The sequence below is a fragment of the Rhinichthys klamathensis genome, unplaced genomic scaffold (genome assembly GCF_029890125.1).
Source record: "Rhinichthys klamathensis goyatoka isolate OS25496 unplaced genomic scaffold, OSU_Roscu_1.1 h1tg000011l_1, whole genome shotgun sequence".
Lineage (NCBI taxonomy): Eukaryota > Metazoa > Chordata > Actinopteri > Cypriniformes > Leuciscidae > Rhinichthys > Rhinichthys klamathensis.
The window spans coordinates 926771-949697 of NW_026606564.1; the positions used below are offsets into that span (position 1 = coordinate 926771).

Genomic DNA, 22927 nt, shown 5'->3' on the forward strand with positions numbered 1-22927 from the left:
GTCCCCAGTCCAAGTACAGCTTTGCCATATCCAAGAGAACCTTTGTTGCCTCCTACCAAGGCTCCTAAAACCCCTCTCGCTCCCCTACTAAAACCCACAAGCAGTCCTCAAGATAAGTTTACAATCCCCGTTGTCCCACCTGTGGAATGGGCACTTGGGTTTCCTCCCAGAAATTTGGTGTATCCTTTATATCCTGGAAAACCTGGATTTCCACAAGACCCATACTGGCCTTATTCCCAAAACCAACCAGGACCCTCTAAACCACACATTCCACCAAAACCAGAGTCTGCACCACCTACACCTGCCCCTACAAGAAAGGCAGGGCCACAGCTCTTCCACAATCAATGGGATAAACCCTTCCACAATCAATGGGATAAACCCTTCCACAATCAATGGGATAAACCCTTCCACAATCAATGGGATAAACCCTTCCACAATCAATGGGATAAACCCTTCTCACCACGTTATCCGGTAATGCCTCCAGTTCCTATAAAAGTCCTCCAGAATAATACAGTTTCCACCTCTGGGGCTGTTGTTTCCAGATCAAACACATCAGTTAAGGGTCCTCCTATGAGTGTAGAGTTTGAATTTGCCCTAAGCCCCGATCCTACTCCTTCACTCCCCAAATCTCCTGAAGTTGTTTACACCCCTGCCCCCATAAATGCTTGCCTGACTCCAATTTGTTTGTCACATGTACTTTCTTTTCTCTGTCCAACTTTCTGCTCTGGCCCACCTTCAATATCCTACCACAACCATCTCTATTTTGATCGTCCTCTGTCTAGTTTTGACATTTCTAGTCTGACTAAAGTTACAGGCCAAGTGCTGTCATCTCCCGTTATATCTGCAGGTTCAACCCCATTTCCTCTTGTTCATGGCATGGGTTATAATTATGGCCTGCTTTCTTCACAAGGTGCAATTGTACCACCAGCTTCAGATATTACAGCAATGCAATATTTGGCAGAGAATCCCACCGTTAAGGGTATCCATGTCCCTCATACTTCAAAGCTTTTGACAGGACCTATTATGAGTCCCTCCATTTTTAGGAAGTTGGAGTCACATACTGGTTTTACATGGCCTACAGTGAAACCTGCAAATGTTGCTCCTGTTCTACACCCTTTGGGACCTTCTAAGCTGCCTTCTGGACGCTTACAAAATGGACCAGTTGCTGAGCCTCTTGTCTATTCAAACCAAAGCCCAAAACCTGCAGTTTACCAGGCTGAGAGGGAACGGTATGTTCCCCCATGGGGACATCACACGCAACCAAAGTTAGTTGCTCCAAATAATGCTCCCTTTTTTGAGAAAATGGTCCAATCTGACATTTCTTCAAAACCTACAGCTCATGGCAAAAATGTGCATATGGATCACTGGTATCAAGCTACTTATTCAAATGCTAAGGTCCCAATATCTGACTCTCCCGCAAAAGACTCATTCCACCAGATGTCATTACCTCAGCCATCCAATAATCACAAATCATTTGAGCCCTCAACCACGGCACCTCAACCAGAGCAAACTAGTGGTGGTAACCTTCCATTAATGAACCCTCAGCAGTATAACTCTCAAAGTGGAAAATCTGTGGGTCCTGTTTTTAGGGGCACATATTGGGTTCCTGCTGTTCAATCTAACCAGGATGCATTACTCTCCAGCTATCACTTAGATGGTAAGTGAATCAGTTCTGTGTACAAAATGGTACAGCATAACTACTGTTAAAGGTGTGTGTATGCATATATATACACATACAAACACTATTTTTTTACACATTATGTTTTAAGGGTTATGAGGCGTTCATCCACAGTAGACCAAGGAATTCGGAGAACTGGAAACAACGCTAACTAATAAAACTGTTTAAGTGACAAAACTGTTATTGGTTTTCTTTTAAAGAATGTCTGGCCTGCATTGCCTGTTTAGTTAAATGTACACTTTGTATGGAGTTCATTTGGAGTCTTTATTGATTAGGGTAATCTAGTTTGTCTTTTACACAAGTTTATATTCCGATGGTTCTTACAAATAAGTTGAGTTTTTCATCCTCATGTTGATTTGATTTAAATGCAGGATGTCACAACAGTATACAGACTGCAGTTAATTTAGCATCACTCACTTGGAACAAGTGTTTGTTGGGTGGGTGGGCTGTCCAATCCAGTTAGTGCAGAATCCCCTTCCAGCAGAGTTTAGCTCTAGCCCTAATAAAACATAGCAGAGCCAGCTAATCAAGGTCTTCAGGATTTGTGCTTTGGAGCTAAACTCTGCAGGATGGTGGCACTTTTGGGGTACCTATGGCTTTATATCCTGTGTCCATGCCACCATTACCAGAAATGCAAAAGTCAACTTGATTTTCTCAGGTGAGCAAGTTATTGAAAAAATCATTTACATGTACATACCTCCACTTGCCCTACAGTGTTTGTTTGTTTGCTGTTTTCATTGTAAAATGACTGGTAATGTTAACTCCCAATCAATGAGAAACCTTTAAAACCATACAAACTCAAGATAAGAATGTTTATCAAAAATGTGAAGCACATATTCCCTTTGGAAATGCAGCATTTATAACCAACGTTAGAGAATCTCTGTCCCACTTATGTCATTGTCATTGATATTTAATGACATCTTGTCAAGGTGAACATTTTATTACAGCACCACAGAATAACAGGAATATCCTTGAATCGTTTTCTTAACAAGAAGGCTAGTTTTGTTTATACATGTACGTACCGGTTTTGTTATAAAACATTTACTCCTGACTGATTGCAGTTATAAGTTTGGTGGCAATCTCAGAACTTAAAAGGATAAGTCTGGAGACCAAACCAAGTGTGACTTAATCTTATCTACAGTATCAACATTTGAAGTGGATCAAAAAAGTTGATCAAAGTTATCCTAAGACAAGAACGGGTATTGTTCAAAATGCATATATAACTTTAATGAAAGGATTTGATCAACTTCAAATGACGACTACTGTATATGGGATGGTTCATGAAATGGGAACAAGTCAGAAATGTTTCTTTTTTCCTGGACAGATCGGAGCGAGGAGGATTGGATCTAAAAGAATGAGTGGTTTTTTTGCTATTACTGTTGCATCTACTGCTGGCCCTTCTGGCACTACTGTTGCATCTACTGCTGGCCCTTCTGGTGCAGAAACCTCCCTCTTTACAACCGGAGCCTCCTTTGGCGGCACAACCACCGCTACCTTAGCTACCTCAGCTGATTCATCAGATTCTACAGAGAGCAGGCCGCTTTCCGCAGGGTCATGAAGTGCTGTCAGCTTGTGATGTCTGAGGTCATGGATGGTGGGGTGATGGTGGGGTCCAAAGGTGTGTGCATGCAAAAGTTGTTGGATTCGTACTGTGGCATTGCTCGTGGGGTCAACAGTTTGGGTCTGTCATGAAAAAAAAAAAGGTCTATTTAAATTCCTCTAATCTCTGCTTTAGTTTACTCTGAGTTTAAAGTTAGATGTACAGTGTGCCACTACTGGTGCTTGCATATAGCAACATTGACCAAGCATACTGACTTTGAGGGGAGTGAGTGAAACCAATTTTATGTTTTGGTGTTACACATGGAACATAAATTTCACACTTCACCTATATGGTTCATTTTTTGTTTGTTTGTAACATATGATATAATTGACCAAACCAAGGCAGCTTTGCAATGCAATTGTTTTTTTTTTAAGATTATATTTTAACATCTTTGCATTCATTTAACTTGTCCTAATCATTTGTCATGTCTACAAGAAAAATGCTTCACTAAAACTTTAACTAAAATGATAGAATATATATATATATATATATATACACGTTATTAAAAAGTATAAATTATACAAAAATAACATTAGATTAAAGGCAGCCATTAAATTGACAAGTGTAAAATAGCAAAGAGGTATTTACTGGGCTGAAGATTTTGCAGTCAACAGCATTCAGATTGGCAGAACCTTCAGCTCGACAGAGGCCATGAATCTAAAAATAGCCACAAATATGGATTAGACACTTTGAAGTCAACATGAAAGACTGTTCAACCCATTTTGCTTCTGTAATCTGATGTGATTTCTGAGCAAAACAGGATATTCAACAAGAAAGAAATGTAGGACGAGACTTTTATCTGTGGGATTTGACTGGATCATGAAAAGAGGGCATGAAGAATAGAGCCAGGCAGTTGGACGGAGTGGGGTTTGAAAAGAGGGCTTGGTGAAATCATCTGAAAAGTAAAGTCGCTTCAAAGGTGGAGCACTAATGTCTTATGCACAATAGATCAGGAAGGTGTTTAGGTTAATAGGGTCATTTCTGGCTTCATGTTGACTTTTAATACAAACATTTACACCTGCCAGCGGAACACTAGCCAAACTCTCTCTCTCTCTCTCAAGATATTTAAATATTCTTACAGCAACAGTGTGATTCTGAGGGATGCATATATCATCATCATAACTCGTGCAGTTAGTCCCAATAATGGCATATTCTGCAAAGTATTTGGGTCCACCGCTGACAATCTGAAAAAAGTAGAAAACAGTACCATATTATCTATAGGGAGCTTTATTTTCTAATAATAATTTCTAATATTCCATTTACATTACCTGGGATGCCATTCGTCCAATTTCAAGGAGTGCAAACTTGTTTAGTGTATTGTTTTTATTGAAACTATCTAAAGACTTTTCAATGAGTTGGAGGCCATCTGTGTCATTAAATGGAACGAGGCTAGGGCAGCCTAGGCATTCATCCTCTGATTCTAGATACAACAACGACAAAAAACAAAGGGTCTCCTTTCCAGATCAGATGACAAAAAGTGCATTTGTTTTAATAATTTTTTTTGTGTGTGTGTGTCCTCTTACCTGTTTCGGTTTTACACTTGAATGCCACAACAGACAGACCTTGAGTTGTATTTGTCAGGGCAAAATCACAATCTGCTTCAACAGCCTAGACAAGGACCAGATCCTGTTAGATAAATGCAATATACGACATATTTTCAATAAAGTTAACTGAACAGATCTCACCGTAGTATGCTTTTGTCTGACTGGACACAGGCTCACTGGTGTTGGATCCAAGACGTGACATGTAGTTTCCAGCAAGTCCAACTCCAGAAGATACGTGTCTGCCTGACCTGGCTACAAAGAGACTTTTAAATCTTAAAACCCTATTTATACCTCTAATAAAATGTGTGGATTGATATATTGACATCCCAAGTGTGCAACAAATGAACACTTATATTAAACATTTCCGAAAATATCATGTAACTGCACAGGTCTCATATTCTTAAAAAAGCTCAGTGGATCATGAGCATCCATTGTCTTACCTTGGAGAGGATCTTGATTTTCTCAATGCGATTCAGGGCATATTTGTAACCGTGGGTGTGCTGAGCGTTGAGAAAATCCTGTGCCACCAGAGCCGCTGCTTCAGCCTCCGGGGAATCACAGGGAGGCAAGCTGAAAGTGGGCATCACCCCCTGTGCCCATGAGCCCATTACCAGGAGCCCAAAAACAGCCACTGTAACCCAGAGTTGCATGCTGAACAGTAATAACCTGAACTCCCGAAGCAAAGACAATATGCGGATAGAAGGTTGCAGAGCTTGGTTTGTTGCGTGTGTGTATATATATATACATATATACGCTGTACTTTAGTCTTGACGACATTCTGACTTCTGTTACGTAAATGACACCAATGAACCATCTTTGAGTGCCAATATAAACATAACTGTGCAATTTGAGTGGGTGTTTAAATTAAAGGTTGGTTTGGGGAAGCAGGGGTGCTTTTAAACTTTGACCATGTCCTTGGTGATAAAACTCACATGTATGGAACCGGACTGAAGTCAGTCCAGTCAGCTTTGCATCCAGTCATTCTTCAGTTTGGGTTTTTTGGAATGAATTCGCACCACATAAAAAATATAATCAGAAAAGCTAAAGCCTTATGTTTGACTCACTTTTTTGCAAAAGTTTAAATGTCAGATTTCAAGCATTTAAAAAAAAAGCCTCCAAGTGTGTTTTTGCTGTTTCTGGTGCTTATCGAACACCCAGCAATGAAAAGCAAACATAACTTAATGTAAACTTGTTTTTCTGAAGAGCCTCTATTTGCCTGAGTATTGCGGAAATCCAATTCAACTACCAGTGGTCAGCAATATGAGGGATGCTTGCAAACACTTTGATCCAGAGTGAGTAGAAGATTTACTAATATGATATTTAATGGCCAATGTTGGCCCTTCATTTCCTTTTAAGAAAGATCTTCAAACCATTACCAGTCTCTGTTAATCTCTGTGATATTCTGGTCTAAAAAAAATAAAAATAAAAAATAACAGCCATTCAACAATCAACACAGACATTTAAATATTCTAAATTTAAGTTTGAAACCTGTTGTCAATCTTGGATTCATAAGCAAAACCAAAACTATAATATACACAGCTGCTGCATAGAAACAACTATTGAATGCTCTTATTTTTGTGATTAGTTTGTTAAATTTCAAAACTAAATCGGCTATATGGGGTAAAATAATGGAAAGCTAATAAAGTCATTTAATCATTGATATATAAAAGGCTAGAATTGCATATTTACTTCAAAAAATAACATTAAACATCAAAATAAATTCATAAATCAGAACACCAGTTGATAAAAAAATCATTTAATGATGGGATTAAAAATCATATATCGTTTTTCTCATTGATTGGATCTTAAACTACATTTGATTAAAAAAACTGACTCATAATGACCTATAATAATATTGAAAGGGGAGCTATTATGACCATTTTGAAATGATTTTGTTTTTGGGGTCTACTAAAATTCGATTTCATGATTGATTGAAAAAAAATGCCTTAATTTCCACATATTTGACATTGTTGCAGCACCTCTCTTCACAGTCTGCCAGTAACGCTCTGGGGTGCCTTACCCAAAAGCATCGTTAGCCAACTATGTTCGTAAGTTCGGTCGTTATCAGCATAGTTCAACGAATCGATGTTTCCCGAAATCATTGTTCCAACGAATATTCGCAAACAGCATCGCAAAGTTGTGTGGTTGGAACGACAGCTCTCGACCTGTGGTTAAATGCATAGTTTAGTTTGCATGACGTGGACTTAATAAATCCGTATCTTGAGCAAAATAAGCAAGCTCAAGCACATTCATTACAACCCGTATTTTTTTATTTAGAATACATACAAATGTCATGTACGTCTTTTAGTTTGTCAAGAGATTTAAAGCACCATTTTTGAAGAGTGCGCATGTGCGAACGTGCTCTACATAGTAAGAACGAGCCTATGATTGAATCTGGAAATAAAGCAAAATAGTCCTCCTCAGATGCCATGTCTGTAATTTATATCAAAACATCTAGCATTAATTCGATCTCAAACAGTTTAATTGAAAGAAGTTATTACTCCACCACGTGTGTGACGTCATAAACCAAGGTGGTTGAACGACCACATTGTTTCGGGAAAGAGTCGTGACTGGCTAGTTGATTTCTTCAACGATGCATCGTACTATGGTAGTGATGCAGCAAGTTTAAGCCAAGTTCACACTACATGATTTTAAGCCCGATTTAAGCCCGATTTGCAAATCGCTGAGATCGCCGACAGGTCAGGGTGTTATCGCGTGCAAATCGCGGGAGATTAGCGGGCGATGAACGCTCGCCAATCTGTTAGTATGAAAGGGCCAACAACGCATCAAAGACACTCGCAGACGCCTCGCAGACGCGTCGCCGAGCCCAGAAAAATATCTAGCATGCTAGATATCCAGAGCTGTCGCACGACTCAAGCTCACGTGATGTCATGAGCTACAGCCAATCAGAGCAAGGCATGTTCGCGTGTTGTGTTCTTCTTCGTCTTCTTCGCTGGGAAGAAGCGCGTGCTGTTTCGCGTCATTTCCGGTTCGTTTTATCGCGTGATTTTTCGTGACAAAACGTGGTTTGTAGACAAGATAGAATCGTTGGGTGACAGAGTTGTTGTCAACTCGTGTAGTGCGTTACCCCCTGTTGCGGATCAATCACGTTGTGTCGTGTGGTGTGAACTAGCTCAACAACTTGAACACTGCTGATTTCACAGAGAGCAAGTCATGTAGTGTGAACCGCACAGTTCAGCCCGACGTTTTAAAATCATGTAGTGTGAACTAGGCTTACTGGTTGTATGGGAAACGCACCCCTGTTAAGTTCCTGTTTCAATGAAGCCACTCCTTCTGAAAGGAGCAATGTGCTCTGATTGGTGGGCTGGAACAGTGTGTTGTGGCTGGTCAACTGCTTAGAGTGTGTTTCGCAAATGTCAAGCACCTTACCATAACCATGAGTTTCAACACACAACTAAGGCAACAGGCCACCCCCCCCCCCCCCCCAATTGTTTTATTTATTTTTTTGCTTATACTGTACCTTGGCCAGAAATTATTTAAATGAGGAATATTGTGAGGTGTACTTTCCCGTGAGAAAACTCAAGACTACAATGGAGGCGTTTCAGGGATTTCAGAAACAGCTGCGAGCTGATACAGAGAATAACTCCCTTTGGAGTGACTTTGTGTTTTGTAACTTTGCAGACCTTTTTCATTCTCAAACAGCAACATTACACACTAAAAAGCATACTAGGACCCCTTTAAAGGCCTTCGCGTATTTTGTGTCCATTCAACATCACCCAAAATCTTCCTCAAGAGTCCTCCGAGTGTCCTCCTTCTGAGAAGGAACTGTTTTTAGTCCTAGTCATCATTGGCTGCGTTCCATTCAACCTCTGGGTCATCATCTAAACGCAAAATGAGGTATGACAACAGCTGGAAGATATTCTGCCACAGGAGCAGGAACACATAGACGTAGAAGTCACTGACGTCAATCTGACAGTGGTCACCTGCAAAGCTCATCTCGCACACACACTGGAACCTGTTGATCAGGTTACGGCAGAAGCCTCCGTTAAGGCAGGGGTCAGATGCACATTCATCCAGCTCCAGCTCGCACCTGTCAAAGAAAATCAGTCATCTCAGATGGAGAGATTGACACAGTGAAGAGCCATCTTACGGCAGTAAGCAGAAAAAAACTAGGTTTGCCATTAAGTCTGATTGCTGAGAGAAAGAATAGCACACTTTTCATCAATAGGTTTTCACCTATTCACGTGCTATCACATAAATTGAACCTATTTTTACCATTGTCCAGTGAATCCAGGTAGACATTCACAAGTATCTTCTACAGAGGAGCAATTCCCACCATTGAAGCAACTATAGTTCCATCTCTCATTCCCACAGAAAGACACAGGCAGTTTAGGGAATCTAGAGAAAAATATGATAAAAGGATGAGGCTTGGTACAGACTTCATTTTTGACTTACTACAGGTCTGTTCTATTAATACTTCAGGCCCGTTCACACCAAGAATGATAACTATAAAGATAACTGTATTAGCATCCACATCAACGCACGATATCTTTATGTTTATTATAAGCGCACGCTGTAGTTAAGTTGTATGCCTATTTAAATGATCAAGCTCTTTAAAGCAGGATGGATTCTGATTGGCTGATCAATGTTTTTATCTTTTTAAATCAACTGTAAAATATTGCTATGAAAGTGATTCCAACAATATTGTTACTCTGTGCCATTATTGTTATAGGACTCTGTATACTTTTACATTTAGAGTGATTTAGAAACTATGTGCCCTATCACTCACCCGGCGCAATGTGGCGCCAGGCGCGACGCAAGTGTTTTTTGCTAGTTTCAGCCCGACGCAGTTAGCATTTTCACGTCCTGCGTTATGTTGTTTAAATAGCAAATGCATTTGCGGCCATTTGTGCGCCCATGGGTGTGCTGGTCTGAAAACGAGGTGTGTTCAGACGCATTGGTGGCGCGTTGCTATTTTTCAAATTAAAAAAAATAAATAAAATTTAGTAATTTTTCTAGCCAATCAGAAACGCCCTCTGCCATCAATTACTTTCCTTTTTCGGGCTGGCTAATATTGGTTAGCTGGGGTTTTCAAACATGTGAATGCCAAGGACCTCAAATATGATCACCCCCTTGTAAAGGACCATTTCTAAAATGTAAAGGCTTTGGCTTACAGCACCTTTTATGCATATCGTAAGAAGTCAAACTCACGGAAACCTGTCGATATACCATGGAAGTTCTGGAACTCTCTCCCTGAAATAGAAAAGGAATTTAACACGCAAATATCCAAGAATGTCAACATTTCAAGATATTGCAGAAGAACTTGTGTGCCGAGAGATGCATTGGAGGGGTGAGCATGGGAAACATCTTCACCTGCAGAAAGGTCCTGTCGTGTTTCTCGGACAGAGACATGCGTAGCGTTTCAGACCTCTTAGGCATGTTCCACCATTGCTGCACTTGTGGTGGGCGCATACGTCCACCACCATTTCACAGTGTCGGCCGGTGTAGCCCACATCACACGAGCACTCGTATCCTGCTGACACCAATCTGCAGGCTCCGTGAACACAAGGGTTTGAGGCACAAGTGTCTAGAGTCAGTTCACAGAGTTGGCCATCCCAATCAGATGGGCAATGGCACTTGAAAAGGTTGAACAGATCTTCACAAACCCCACCATTTTGGCACGGGTCAGGCTCACAGACATTAGATCCCCAGCAGCCAATGTAGGGAGTTTCAGAGGTTCTCAGAAAGTGCTCTTCCTGGGGCCTGGGAAGGTTCATCTCCATGTCGCTGTAATATGGCAATGCAAGGCCACTAATCTCCACCAAACCAAGACAGCCAGCGAAGTTGTCCTCCGAATTGGGTCCCAACCCCCCCAAGATGATGTCCACATCTTCTCTCAGGAAATCCAGATCTTCTGAGGCTGTAATTGAGATGGAGGGTTTCTCCCAGTGCTCATCCAGAACCAGTCTCCATCTGGATGACTGTAAGGCTGGGTTGTCCATGCTGAAGTCTGCCCTGTGCCACTTTCCATCACTAACCAGGTCCAGACTGTGTAAATACACATAGGGGGATTGTTCTTCTCCCTGCAGCTCTAAAACTACGTGTCCATCTTGGATAGAAATGGTAATAAATTGAGCATCCCGCTCAGCATGTAGTAGAGTGGTGTTCTGCTGCCTGGTACGGAAATGTATTGAAATGCTGCTGAGATATCGCTTTATTTTTCCATTGCCACGATAGGTGATTATGTGGCTGTCACTTCGGAGGCTGACGTTGACCACACCTGCAAAGCGAGCAGGAAAGAAGCATCAATCAACTCTTTACTAAAGATAATCTATTTCTCCAAAGCTCTTTCATTGCAAATATATAAATATATATATAACCAGAATGTACATATACATCCATGATTATGTTTCCATAAGCGACAACGTACATATCTTATTTGCCTTTAAAAGCTGTTTACAGTGTTTCACACTTTTTACATTAAAGTTTACTTATTTGGATTAAACACTAAGTACAAATAGCAATTTATACACAGTACCAGTGTTATTTTAGTATCATTAAGATACTATCATTGTTTATATATATACACTCACCTAAAGGATTATTAGGAACACCATACTAATACTGTGTTTGACCCCCTTTCGCCTTCAGAACTGCCTTAATTCTACGTGGCATTGATTCAACAAGGTGCTGAAAGCATTCTTTAGAAATGTTGGCCCATATTGATAGGATAGCATCTTGCAGTTGATGGAGATTTGTGGGATGCACATCCAGGGCACGAAGCTCCCGTTCCACCACATCCCAAAGATGCTCTATTGGGTTGAGATCTGGTGACTGTGGGGGCCATTTTAGTACAGTGAACTCATTGTCATGTTCAAGAAACCAATTTGAAATGATTCGAGCTTTGTGACATGGTGCATTATCCTGCTGGAAGTAGCCATCAGAGGATGGGTACCTGGTGGCCATTAAGGGATGGACATGGTCAGAAACAATGCTCAGGTAGGCCGTGGCATTTAAACGATGCCCAATTGGCACTAAGGGGCCTAAAGTGTGCCAAGAAAACATCCCCCACACCATTACACCACCACCACCAGCCTGCACAGTGGTAACAAGGCATGATGGATCCATGTTCTCATTCTGTTTACGACAAATTCTGACCCTACCATCTGAATGTCTCAACAGAAATCGAGACTCATCAGACCAGGCAACATTTTTCCAGTCTTCAACAGTCCAATTTTGGTGATCTCTTGCAAATTGTAGCCTCTTTTTCCTATTTGTAGTGGAGATGAGTGGTACCCGGTGGGGTCTTCTGCTGTTGTAGCCCATCCGCCTCAAGGTTGTGCGTGTTGTGGCTTCACAAATGCTTTGCTGCATACCTCGGTTGTAACGAGTGGTTATTTCAGTCAAAGTTGCTCTTCTATCAGCTTGAATCAGTCGGCCCATTCTCCTCCGACCTCTAGCATCAACAAGGCATTTTCGCCCACAGGACTGCCGCATACTGGATGTTTTTCCCTTTTCACACCATTCTTTGTAAACCCTAGAAATGGTTGTGCGTGAAAATCCCAGTAACTGAGCAGATTGTGAAATACTCAGACCGGCCCGTCTGGCACCAACAACCATGCCACGCTCAAAATTGCTTAAATCACCTTTCTTTCCCATTCTGACATTCAGTTTGGAGTTCAGGAGATTGTCTTGACCAGGACCACAGCCCTAAATGCATTGAAGCCACTGCCATGTGATTGGTTGAATAGATAATTGCATTAATGAGAAATTGAACAGGTGTTCCTAATAATCCTTTAGGTGAGTGTATATATACACTCACCGGCCACTTTATTAGGTACACCTGTCCAACTGCTCGTTAACACTTAATTTCTAAGCATCCAATCACATGGCGGCAACTCAGTGCATTTAGGCATGTAGACATGGTCAAGACAATCTCCTGCAGTTCAAACCGAGCATCAGTATGGGGAAGAAAGTTGATTTGAGTGACTTTGAACGTGGCATGATTGTTGGTGCCAGAAGGGCTGGTCTGAGTATTTCAGAAACTGCTCAGTTACTGGGATTTTCACGCACAACCATCTCTAGGGTTTACAGAGAATGGTCCGAAAAAGAAAAAACATCCAGTGAGCGGCAGTTCTGTGGGCAGAAATGCCTTGTTGATGCCAGAGGTCAGAGGAGAATGGCCAGACTGGTTCGAGCTGATAGAAGGGCAACAGTGACTGAAATAACCACTCGTTACAACCGAGGTATGCAGCAAAGCATTTGTGAAGCCACAACACGCACAACCTTGAGGCGGATGGGCTACAACAGCAGAAGACTCCACCGGGTACCACTCATCTCCACTACAAATAGGAAAAAGAGGCTACAATTTGCAAGAGCTCACCAAAATTGAACAGTTGAAGACTGGAAAAATGTTGCCTGGTCTGATGAGTCTCGATTTCTGTTGAGACATTCAGATGTTAGAGTCAGAATTTGGCGTAAACAGAATGAGAACATGGAACCATCATGCCTTGTTACCACTGTGCAGGCTGGTGGTGGTGGTGTAATGGTGTGGGGGATGTTTTCCTGGCACACTTTAGGCCCCTTAGTGCCAATTGGGCATCGTTTAAATGCCACGGCCTACCTGAGCATTGTTTCTGACCATGTCCATCCCTTTATGGCCACCATGTACCCATCCTCTGATGGCTACTTCCACCATGTCACAAAGCTCTAATCATTTCAAATTGGTTTCTTGAACATGACAATGAGTTCACTGTACTAAAATGGCCTCCACAGTCACCAGATCTCAACCCAATAGAGCATCTTTGGGATGTGGTGGAACGGGAGATTCGCATCATGGATGTGCAGCCGAAAAATCTGCGGCAACTGTGTGATGCCATCATGTCAATATGGACCAAACTCCCTGAGGAATGCTTCCAGCACCTTGTTGAATCTATGCCACGAAGAATTGAGGCAGTTCTGAAGGCAAAAGGGGGTCCAACCCGTTACTAGCATGGGGTACCTAATAAAGTGGCCGGTGAGTGTATATATAACAATTTAGTTTTATTTTATTTTATTTCAGTTAATGTTTATTTTATTTCAAGTAAAGTTTTCATTAAGATATATAAATATTATTATTAGCAATATTATTATTACTACTAATAATAATAATAGTTATATAAAATCAAATATAACAAAATTGAATATTTCTAAATAGTTATAATTATTAATATTATTAATAATAATTATTGTTGTTGTTAATGATAACAATAATAATAACAATATCAAATCAAATAGCTGAACAATTAGCTGAAACAAAACAAAAAACAAAAAAATATATATTTTTTTATTTCAGTTAATGTTTATTTGTAAGTAGGCTAAAGTTTTCATTGTTTCTTTATGGGAATAATTATAAAGAAATAATATACATTTAGTTATGCCAAGCCCTAAAATACTTTATCTAGTAGAAATTATGTGAGTAAAAAAATAAAAAAAATAAAAATCTTTATCCTTAATCCTTATTCAGTAAAACACAAAAAAATAGAAAAGCCATGGGACCTTTAATTATTGTTGTAAAAAAGACAATGGTGGTCCTGGAGCCAGAACGACTGGTCTAGAATTATAATTCACAATTCTTCTAGTTATGTTTTAGTCAGATGAATTTCCACAGGTCATCTCAAAGATGATTAAATCAAAAGGGATTTATAGGATCCTATGGGTGCTACCAGTTTCAGCAGGCATGAATAAACAGACCCCCTTTTTTCTTTTTACCTCCATAGTGTATGCCCTCAGCACCATATTAATTTCTGTGAGATCATGTGTGCATGTCATTAACACGCTTCATGCAATGCCTCAGGGCAGACAACATGGCAAATCCAACAAAGGATAATCTTTCAAGGCTTTCATAAATCCTCTAGTATATCTACTAGGGGTGTAACAATATATCGTGTCACAATATAACGGAATACAAAAATGCAACAATATGTATCGTGGATAGTGACAATGTGTATTGTGTATAGTTCACCAAAAATGAAAATGACAGTGTGAGAATTTTTTTTAAGTTTACGGAGTTTTGGTGTCAGTAATACATTAAAGTACTGTATAATGTTGAATATAATGTATAATAATGCAATGGGGGAATATTTGTGGGTCCTGATAATGCCAAATGTCTTAAGTTACCAGTAAAAAGTGGCCAACATTATTTTAAATATATCTACTCAGTGATAGAGTGCAAGCATATTCATCTAAAATAATTCTGTTTTCAGCTTCATAATCAAGAAAATTTGTATTCTGGTGTCACCATTGTCCTGTGCATTGGGTTACCAGCACCAAGTCCAAGCCTATTCATTTACACCCACAATGTAACACCAAGTTGAGCATTTTAATCAACAGTACATTTTTTGATAACCTTTTATGTCTTGGAGTATCGCCATTAATATATCGTGAGTTCAGTATTGTGATATGTATCGAATCGTGACACCCCTAATAGCTACACATGACAATTATCAATTATATAACTGAACTTGAGGATATGTTCCATAGATGTATTAATGCTTTTTTCCTTGGCGCTTTTACTCAGAAAAACAGTTCAGATAAGGACAACTGCTCTTGGGACATTTACATATTCATACTTACATTCAAAACCCTGAGTGTGTGCTTGACACATGGCAGCGGCGGGACATGGAGACAGCTCACACCACTTGACTTCCTCGCAGCGTTGCCCTGCCGTATTAGGTGGGCAACTGCATGTGAAATCATCCCACATGGAGTAGCACACACCTCCATTCAAGCAGGGATTGGTCTAGAAGAGAAACTCACAATCATTCATTACAGTACATACTGTCGTTTCATTCACATGTTAAATCTTGAAGAAGACTCTGCTGTTCTTCAATTTCACTTAATATTTGTTTGCTATTTTTAGGAGTGTTTCTCAAACTGCTGTCCACAGGCCCTTGGGGTCTGTCTCAAACAGCAAAATGGTCTAAAGCATCTTCCTGAATTACAAACACTGTGAATTATGTAATAATATATGAATATTTATCAAAGAATTCATAATATTTGAAGTTTACAAAATAGTCAAACATATTTCGAAAGTTAAGCCCATTTCTAAAAAGGTTTGGATCAAGCAAAGGATAATTATTCCAGAATTACGAAAATTCTGAATGATGTGATCATTCATAATACTACATGAACATTTTTATAGGATTCATAATAGTTTTAAAGTTTAGTTTAGTCAAGCACATTAAACATATTAAAGCAAATTTATAAAAGTATAACGTTAATCCAGAATTGTGAACATTGTGAATGATGTAACAATTCATAATACAATAATATTTATAAAATGATTCATAATATGAATAAAGTTGACAAAATATCAAAACGATTTAACAATTTTAGCACCTTTCTAAAAAGGTTTGGTTGAAGTCAAGTATCATTATTCCAGAATTTTAAATATTGTGAATGGTGTGATCATTCATATTACTTGAATATTTATGAAAGTTTTGCATACTTCTAAAAGGGTTTAAATGTGCACAAATTCTTGATATGGTTCAAGTCAAGCATTAATATTCCAGAACAGTGAGCACTCTAAATGATGTAAATATTCATCATATTTGAATATTCATTAAATCATTCATAATAGATACAAAATATTCAAACAAATATTGTTGCTGATTCTGACAATTGTTTATGCTAGGAAACCGTCTAAATAAGTTTTTTCCCCCATGCCCGTCCATTATTTCGGTATCGCCCGGCCTAAATGGCAAAATATACTATTACTGGTCACTTTTCATGTCGGCCAGATCAACCTTTCCTGTCAGTTGGATATTTTCTTATTCTAGAATAAGCTGGAAATTGGACCACAGTTTATAGCAGTGCCGTAATAGATCTGTAAACGTCTCTTACACTGCAGGAGTCGTCGCCCGTGCAGCCGCGTGTGACTTTCAGCAAACTCTGGAGCCTGTAGGAGCTCACCGGGACACTGACTGGGTAGAACTGCAGGCGTCTGCTATTCATACGGAGGTCTTGGATACAGCCCTTAAAGTATCCCCCAAAGGCTAGCGATGCACGGCGATCCGCTAAGCCTCCCACATGCACTGCGTCCCCAGCCTGGACCAGCACACGACGGATAGGGACGCGACCCTGGCTCTTGGCAGACATGAACAGGGACAGGGATTCGGGTTCCACAAGCACAGTTATGAGATGAAAGTGGCCATCGTTGACCGCTTCCCTTCCTAGCAGGCTTTCAAAGTTGTTGATTTGAACTTTGACCTTTCCATCGTCCAGCCAGACGCGGAGGTACTGACTGGTGCTGTTGGAGAGGACGAGGAGCAGCCCCTGTGAGCGGCGCGTGCGGACGAACATGGACACGGTAGTGCTGTCACCCGGGTCGTCTTCATCCACCCTGAACAGAGCGTGGCTCTCCAAATCTTCATTGCCAAACCTCGCAGCTACATACTCTACAAAATCAAATAGATCAGATGAGTGCATATTATAATAATGTGTAACAAACAAAATGGAACATTTCTAAATATAAAGTTATAATTATTAACATTATACAAAATATATCATTATTATCATTAGCAATTTTATTATTATTATAATTGTGATATCAAATCAAATATAACAAAATTGAATATTTCTAAAGAGTTATAATTATCAATACTATTTAAAATATAGTGTTGATAATAATAACAATAATGTTGTAAATAATAACAACAACAACAACAACTATAATAATCATCTAAATAAAATGTGACAGTCAAATGTAACAAAATGGAGAGAATTATTATTATTACAAATACATTAATTATTATTATTATTGTAATAATAATAATAAGACAAACAGTCAAATATGACAAAATTGAATATTTCTAAATGAAGTAATAATTATTCATATTATTCAAAGGGTTTGTATTTTTATTGTATAAATGTTAATATTATTTCAAATGTAATGTTACTATTATTATTATTCATTCTGCTAAAAATAATAACAATAATAAAAATAAAATGTAACAGTCAAATGCAACAAAATTGGATTTAATAATTGTTTATTGTAAAAAATATACTACAACAAAAAATGATTACAACAACCACAACAATAATAATACAAATATATGTAAAATAAATAACAATAAATACATTATTATACATATATTTTTCTTATTGTTGTGGTGGTTGTAATAATAATAATAATAATCATAAGACAATTATGACTGAATGGAATGTTTCCAAAAATAGAGTTCAATAAATATGTTCTGTCGAAAATATTTGTTTTCCTCACTGACAAAGATTTAAATAAATCACTGACGGCAGCTTTCTTGGCAGGATAGGTCTTATTTAAAGTTAGCATGGATTAAACACGCCTGTTTATATCACGTTTCTATAATCCACAGTTCAGGTGTGGCTGATTTTATCCTTCCCTTGGCAGTCCTTCTGCTTTGGCATGTTTACGTCTGGGTGTTTGTAGATGGCAGTTTCATTTAGCGCTCTAATCTCATTCTATGTCTTTGGACTAAATTTGACCCTCTGAGGGGCGCTAAATTTAGATTCTTTGCTGAGCAGTGACGTTGTTGTAGAGATAAATGGTGATCAGGAAAGATTGAATGTTCTTTTTAAATTATTTAAAATTGTATCTTGGTTAGAGCAGAAATAGGCTACTTTAAAATGTGTAGCTCAAACTACAGTATTTGCACATTTAAAGGGATAGTTCACCCAAAAATGGAAATTCGGTCATCATTTACTCCATCTCATGTCGTTCCAAACCTGTATGAGTTTCTTTCTTCTGTTGAACACAAAAGAAGACATTTTGAAAAATGTCTGTAATCAAACAGGTGATGGACCCTATTGACTTCCATAGTTTTTTTTTTCTTAGTTTGATTACAGACATTCTTCAAAATATCTTCTTTTGTGTTCAACAGAAGAAAGAAACTCATACAGGTTTGGAACGACACTTAAGCCACACTTAAAAATGTGTAAATGTCATTGCATATATCGAAATAAATGACAATTATTTTAAAGCAAGATAGCACAAGCACACTTTTCACTTTGCACAAAATTTAAGAAAGAAGTTTGTGTTGTTTTAAATGATACATTTTCAAACGAACACTTTCAGGTTTCACCATGAATGGATCATATGTTCATATATGTGATAAACTACACTCTGCTAGGGCAACTATGTGTCCATTCATACATTTAACATGTGATTTATGCCCTTTTACAAAGTCTTGATTTTGTTTTTGGGGTCTACTAAAATAGGATTTCATGCTTTATAGTCACCTCTATTCACAGTCTGTCAGTAACACTCTGTTTAGTTCCTGTCTCTATGAAGCCACTCCTTCTGAAAAGCACAATGTGCTCTGATTGGTCGGCTGCGCCAGTGTATTGTGATTGATCAACCGCTTAGAGCGTGTTTAGGAAATATCACGCCCCTTACAATAACTGTGCTTGGGCGGGAATTATTTAAATGAGGAATATTGTGAGGTGTACTTTCTCGCAAAAAACTCAAGACTACAATGGAGGCGTTTCAGGGAGTTCAGAAACAGTGCGAGCTGATACAGAGAATAACTCTCTTTCGAGCGACTTTGTGTTTTGTAACTTTGCAGACCTTTTTCATTCTCAAACAGCAACATTACACACTAAACTAAGTTGAAAATGCAAAAAAAGCACAATAGGCTTTTTAAACGAACAGTATTTATATAGTTTTTACCTCTTGTAACCACAGCCACGTCCAAGTGATCTGAGGGCGCCGGCGCTTCGGTCTGTGCAAGTGCCGGAAAGCGCCGGAAGTGATCTCTCGCGCGGTTGCGAAAAAAATTCAACGTTGTCTGTTGATATATCGAAATTGTCTTCCATTGCGATTTCCTGTATATCTAAATATGTTTAGATCTGCACAGTGAAAGGTAACACTTCCGAAATCTCTGTGTAAACAATGAGTGACGTACACGCGCGAGAGATCACTTCCGGCGCTTGCGCAGACCGAAGCGCCCGCGCCCTCAGATCACTTGGACGTGGCTGTGCGTTACAAGAGGTAAAAACGATATAAATACTGTTCGTTTTCTCACACAAACCGCTCGTTTCGTGTCTTAGGCCATCAATGTGTACTTACATTTACGAGTCATTAAATCATGTTTAATTTGGACTTCTCTGTGCATGCTCTTTGAGGTGGTGACCATAGACCTGCATTATATGACTGACAGACAAGAACGGTTTGACCTAAAAATATCAAAATTGAAACTACTGCGGAAACAAAGACACCTACATCTTGGATGCCCTTGAGGTAAGCTAAAACATACCAAAAATTAATTTCAAAGTGAACTATCCCTTTAAGTATCTAAATCCACAATTGTGTCTATTCTACATGAAGTCCAACCCATAGCTTGTTTACAAGTAAACTGGAGTATAATAATAAAAAAAGATCATACCCTCTAAACAGTTCTTGCCCTCATAAGGCCGATGACATTCACAGCTAAAACTCCTCCATCCTGTCTTGACACATCTGCCTCTGTTCTGGCATGGGTTTTCCTTGCATTGGTCCCAGTCACCGCACTCCTGTTTCACATTAAATTGCTTAATGGGAGCCCTCTGTCCCAATCCAGGCACCACTATGCGTGAATCCAACCACACATCCCGCATACATCCCAGCAAACTTGAACCAGCCCCTTGCTCTCCTCTTCCGCCAATGTAGAGATTCTGCATCACAGTCAACTCGGATAGACCTGAACCCAATTCGGGCTCTGCTTGACCTATCTGCACTTCCATGACACACAAGTCTCCAGGACAAGACGGGTCTCTAAGACTCAGCCCAAACATGCTGTTGTGCAGCGAGGCCTTCGCCGTGTGCCAGCGGCCATCGGAAACCATCGCTGGGAGCTCTAGAAGAACGCTTTCCGTGTCCTGGGCTCTCTGCAATGTATGCCGTAGTTTTCCATCCACTAACTCCAGCGTAAGAAGCTGATCTTCAACTTGGCACTGGAGCAGAGTGGCCACTTCCTGCAATGTGCGAAAACTCAGAGTGACATTCAAGGGCTCAAAAGCGTCAGTGAGGATGGTCTGGACCTGGATAAATCCACTTTCTTCAAAAGAGAAAGTGGTGGACGTCTGGCACTTTGTTCCAGTGAAGCCCTCAGGGCAGATGCAGCTGTATCGATGTCGTCCTTTGTCCAGGTATGGATGGCAAGTGGCACCGTTCTGGCACCAATGACGCTCACAGCCCAGCAGGACTACCATGCAGTTCGGCCCCCCATAGAGGTGTCCATTATAGCTCTCTTGGGAACATTGACATTTGTATTGTCCATCCTGATTCACGCACACACCACCATTCATGCACGGGTTTGTATCACACCCACTGGAGACTCCTGAGGCAGAGAAGAAACAAGTTTCAAGACTTTGCATGAACATAATCAATACTGGTTGACTTCATAACTGACTTGGAGAAATCACATTCACTCAAAAATGGAAATTATGTCATCATTTACTCATCCTTGATGTCGTTACAAACCTGTATGACTTTATTCTGTGGATAACATCAGAAGATTGAAAACATTTGCAGCTGTTTGAAAGTCACTGGTGTCCTGTGATGTTTTGGACCCCATTTACTTTCATTATATGGATATAAAACATTGAGACATTTTTTGGACTATCATCTTCATGAGTCATGCATGTTTGGACCGACATGAGGATGAGTAAGTGATAACAGAATTTTTGTTTTTAGGCGAATTACACCTGTTTTCCCGTTACACATTATGTTTCTGGACATGACAATTTGAGAGAAAATTGTCAAGAAGAATTTCAGATTTTCGTAGTATTTGGTATGTTCTTTTGCTAATGACAGCATCACTGTAAAAAACAACTTTCATTTTGTCAAAGAAAGACTATTTTAGGCTGATTGAACTTGAATTTAGAAAAAGTTCTAAATTAAATATAGTCAACTTATAGTATAAAATATTAAATAGCATGTGATTTTGCTCAAAGCATGGGGACTTACTATGACATAAATATTTCAATTAGTATACAAAATAAAACATTTCTACATCACTATTATATAATGTTAATGCTCAGCTTAACTTAAAATGACTATTGAACTTGGATTCACCAGTAAAAAACATTTATGTTTTTAGTTTATCGAAATTATTATATTATGTTTGATAAAGGAACAGACCAACTTTAATTGTTAAGTTGATAAAACAAAAAGTATAATCAAAAAAGTTTTCTCAACTTATGATTTTCTTTACATCTTTTATGCTGCATTAAAAAAAAAATCATGTTCTTCAGCATGATTTGAAAATCATCCAGAAAGCATCTTGAGTTCTGATGGAAGCAAGACAATCACATACATCTCCAAGACACACATGTTAAAATGTGAGTATTGATGCAAGAAAAGCATTATGCATTCTTAAGACTTATTCCACAGGCCTATAACAATAACCATCAACAAAAAGTACGAACAAGCAGGTTTCTAATGGTATCCAGAACTATCCCACAAGATACAACTGTTATTACCTGCATACAGCAACAGTATCATCCAGAAAGATATGGCCGCACTTGACATGATTTTAGTTGTAAACAGACAGGAAACCTAAAACAAGCTCTGAAGAAGACAGGGCAGCTTCGTAATACACCATTACCGCCAGAGACTTCCTTAGCTCGTCTTCATTCATCTGTGTTTAGGACTGACTGGCTTCGGTGGGTTCACAGCAAGCCGTGGGATTATGGTAATGCACTTACATGTGTAATGAACTGGTGTGAAGCCAGGGACAGGATAGGTCCCAAAGGCTAATCTGAGAGACTCACGCATCCACACCTTATGGACTTCAAATGCAGCTCTCTGATAAGACAGATCTAAATGCAGTTATTAACTAAGGCATTTTTCTTTACACCGCTGAGTTAAGGTTGCTCTGTGCCTGCTCAAAATTCTGTGTAAAGATGCAATACATAAAAGACAGACTAAATTATGCCTGCTCTGACCCGCCTAAACACAGATAACATGTCTGTCTAAATGCATTTATGCCACCTAATTGCCTTCTGTGCTGTGCTTTGCAGAGTAAATTTGCCATTAGACCGTAGAATTTATAAAGCCATCATCCACTATTTAGATTTGAATGAAGATTATTATGATACGAGTTGGTGAACGCGGTGGACGCTCCAATCAGAAAAAAAAAGTTAGAC

At 39.3% G+C, this 22927-nt stretch overlaps 3 protein-coding genes across 3 annotated transcripts; 1 reads left to right on the forward strand and 2 right to left on the reverse strand.

Moving 5' to 3' along the window:
• Positions 1–434: 434 nt before the first annotated feature.
• Positions 435–1806, forward strand: LOC130101041 (uncharacterized). The gene is made up of 2 exons (XM_056266594.1): positions 435–1657; positions 1770–1806. The coding sequence occupies exons 1-2, from the start codon at positions 475–477 to the stop codon at positions 1775–1777; spliced, it is 1191 nt and encodes a 396-aa protein (XP_056122569.1). The 5' UTR covers positions 435–474; the 3' UTR covers positions 1778–1806.
• An 890-nt stretch (positions 1807–2696) lies between these two features.
• ahsg2 (alpha-2-HS-glycoprotein 2) lies at positions 2697–5651 on the reverse strand. Its single transcript, XM_056263201.1, is given in 8 exon segments — positions 2697–3361; positions 3867–3935; positions 4358–4462; positions 4547–4698; positions 4802–4886; positions 4964–5074; positions 5263–5502; positions 5505–5651. Coding segments are annotated over 8 exon segments (1281 nt in total). The 5' UTR covers positions 5637–5651; the 3' UTR covers positions 2697–2974.
• A 2953-nt stretch (positions 5652–8604) lies between these two features.
• Positions 8605–22563, reverse strand: LOC130096634 (protein crumbs homolog 1-like). Its single transcript, XM_056263217.1, has 8 exons — positions 22262–22563; positions 20185–21117; positions 16667–17220; positions 15398–15563; positions 10157–11063; positions 9995–10036; positions 9059–9181; positions 8605–8873 (listed from the first exon to the last, which is right to left on the reverse strand). Exons 1-8 carry the CDS (start codon positions 22308–22310, stop codon positions 8621–8623), a joined length of 3027 nt encoding a protein of 1008 aa, XP_056119192.1. The 5' UTR covers positions 22311–22563; the 3' UTR covers positions 8605–8620.
• Between the last annotated feature and the right edge of the window lie 364 nt (positions 22564–22927).